Source organism: Setaria italica, chromosome VI, assembly GCF_000263155.2.
Source record: "Setaria italica strain Yugu1 chromosome VI, Setaria_italica_v2.0, whole genome shotgun sequence".
NCBI classification, from domain to species: Eukaryota; Viridiplantae; Streptophyta; class Magnoliopsida; order Poales; family Poaceae; genus Setaria; species Setaria italica.
This window is the reverse complement of record NC_028455.1, coordinates 4,321,205-4,323,201: the sequence shown is the minus strand read 5'-3', so window position 1 is coordinate 4,323,201 and position 1,997 is coordinate 4,321,205. Positions and strand designations below refer to the sequence as shown.

Genomic DNA, 1,997 nt, shown 5'->3' with positions numbered 1-1,997 from the left:
GGTTTTGTAATAACAGAGATGAATAATTTATAAGTAGATAGTTATAGTTATATAGGTACTTTATTTGGTTAATTTTCATAATGGAGTATACGAGTAATTTAGATCGTAGATTATGTAGTTGTAATCCCTTTGATTATCTTGTTAGCAGTGATGATTAAGTGTTGAGACCGAGCACAGAGCACTTGCGTCATGTGCAGCAGACCTGCAACAAATCCTTGAGATGCTCACGCATGCTATTAACTATTGTAAGCATGTGTAACTCGCAGAAGATAATAAAATGTTGCGACTGAAAGCTGCTCAGTTCCTTCGTCCACCTTCAGCCATGGAAGACTGGCTCTACCACTCCCTCTCCATCACCTTCTGCCTTGCCGTCTCCCTCCTCCTCTCTTCCCTCCGGCCAGTCACCGGAAAGCCGCCGCTCCCGCCCGGTCCTCCACTGCTATCACTGATTGGTCCGCTCATCTTCCTTGGCCGGACCAACTTCAGCATCGAGCGGATCATCAGCGCCGCCCGGTCCCGGTACGGCCCGGTCTTCACCCTCTACCTGCTCCCGTCTCGCCCGGCCATCTTCGTCGCCGACCATGCCGTGGCGCACCGTGCCCTGGTACAGCGTGGCGCGGCGTTCGCCGACAGGCCGCCGGCCAACCTCCCGTCCCGGATTTTCTCCAGCAACCAGCACAACATCACCTCCGGCGCGTATGGCCCGCTCTGGCTCGTGCTCCGGCGCAACCTCACCGGCAAGGTGTTCCAGCCGTCGCGCCTACGCCGGTTCGCCGGTGCTCGCCGGCGCGCCGTGGCGGGGCTCGTCGCCGGCGTCACTCGGCAAATGAGCGCCGACGGGGTAGTTGTCGTCGAGGGGCTCTTGCACCGGGCCATGTTCCGCGTGCTCACCAGCATGTGCTTCGGCGAGGGACTCGCCGCCGACGGCGTCGTCGCGTCCGTCGAGGCGCTGCAGAGGGAGTTCTTGACGTCGGCCATCGGCTTCCAGGTGTTCGGCGTGTGCCCCGCGGTCACCAAGCTCGTGTTCCGGCGCCGGTGGAAGAGGATACTGGTCTCTCCGGCACCGGCAGGAGGAGCTGTTAGTCCCACTACGGGAAAGGTTAACGTCGCCGAGTGTAATTACTTCGCCGAGTGCTTTTTTTCGGGCACTCGGCGAAGCACCGTTTTGCCGAGTGTAACATAAAAAACACACGGCAAAAACAAAACACTTGGCGAACGACCGGTTTGCCGAGTGCCACCCAAAAAACACTCGGCAAACACCCAACAGGCACTCGGCAAACTTTGACACTCGGCAAACTGCCACCCACGTGACTTCCCCGTGCCGCCGGCGGCGCCCCTCCGTGACGGCCGTTAGTGTTTGCCGAGTGTCAATATAGGGCACTCGGCAAAGGCACTAGTTTGCCGAGTGTCACGATGGGACACTCGGCAAACTATAGTCTTTGCCGAGTGTCTTTTGACACACTCGGCAAACCCTATAGTTTGCCGAGTGCTAGGGGGTACACTCGGCAAACATAATTTTTTTTCCCCTCCTCCACCCTCCAAACTTTTTACACTCCACATGTATGGCATTTGGCACTGCATGGTAGAAGATGGACTATTTTATGACCTGTTTGCTACATTTAATCAATTAATTTCATTTAGAGTAATTTTTTGATTTAAGTCAAATTTGAACTACAGGTGGTTGGAATAATGGAATAATATGAGTGAAAAAATCATATTCATATTAGTGAGTCTAAATTGAGGTCTCACCCAGAAAATGAAAAGAAATTTCGTACATTTTGCTAAGGAAACACGACTACGAACGTGTGGCCAAATGATTGTTTAATTCTCAAAAATACAAACGAAGTTTGAAAATCATGAGATTTTGCAAGATGCTATGATTTCGTATGCAGAGGCTGTGGTAAAAAATCGATAAGGTTTCGCACAAGTTTTGACATATGATGTTTAGAATTCGAAGCATCTCCGGAGAGGTTTCAGAGAAGTTCAAAGGATCCGGT

The 1,997-nt window shown here is 51.9% G+C and overlaps 1 protein-coding gene across 1 annotated transcript in view; it reads left to right on the top strand.

Moving 5' to 3' along the window:
* The first annotated feature begins 322 nt into the window (after positions 1-322).
* Positions 323-1,997, top strand: part of LOC101760736 (cytochrome P450 89A2-like) — a 7,372-nt gene continuing 5,697 nt past the window's right edge. Inside the window, exon 1 of the mRNA XM_022827714.1 lies at positions 323-1,051. Coding sequence (XP_022683449.1) covers positions 323-1,051 — 729 coding nt within the window. The remainder of the gene's footprint in view (positions 1,052-1,997) is intronic.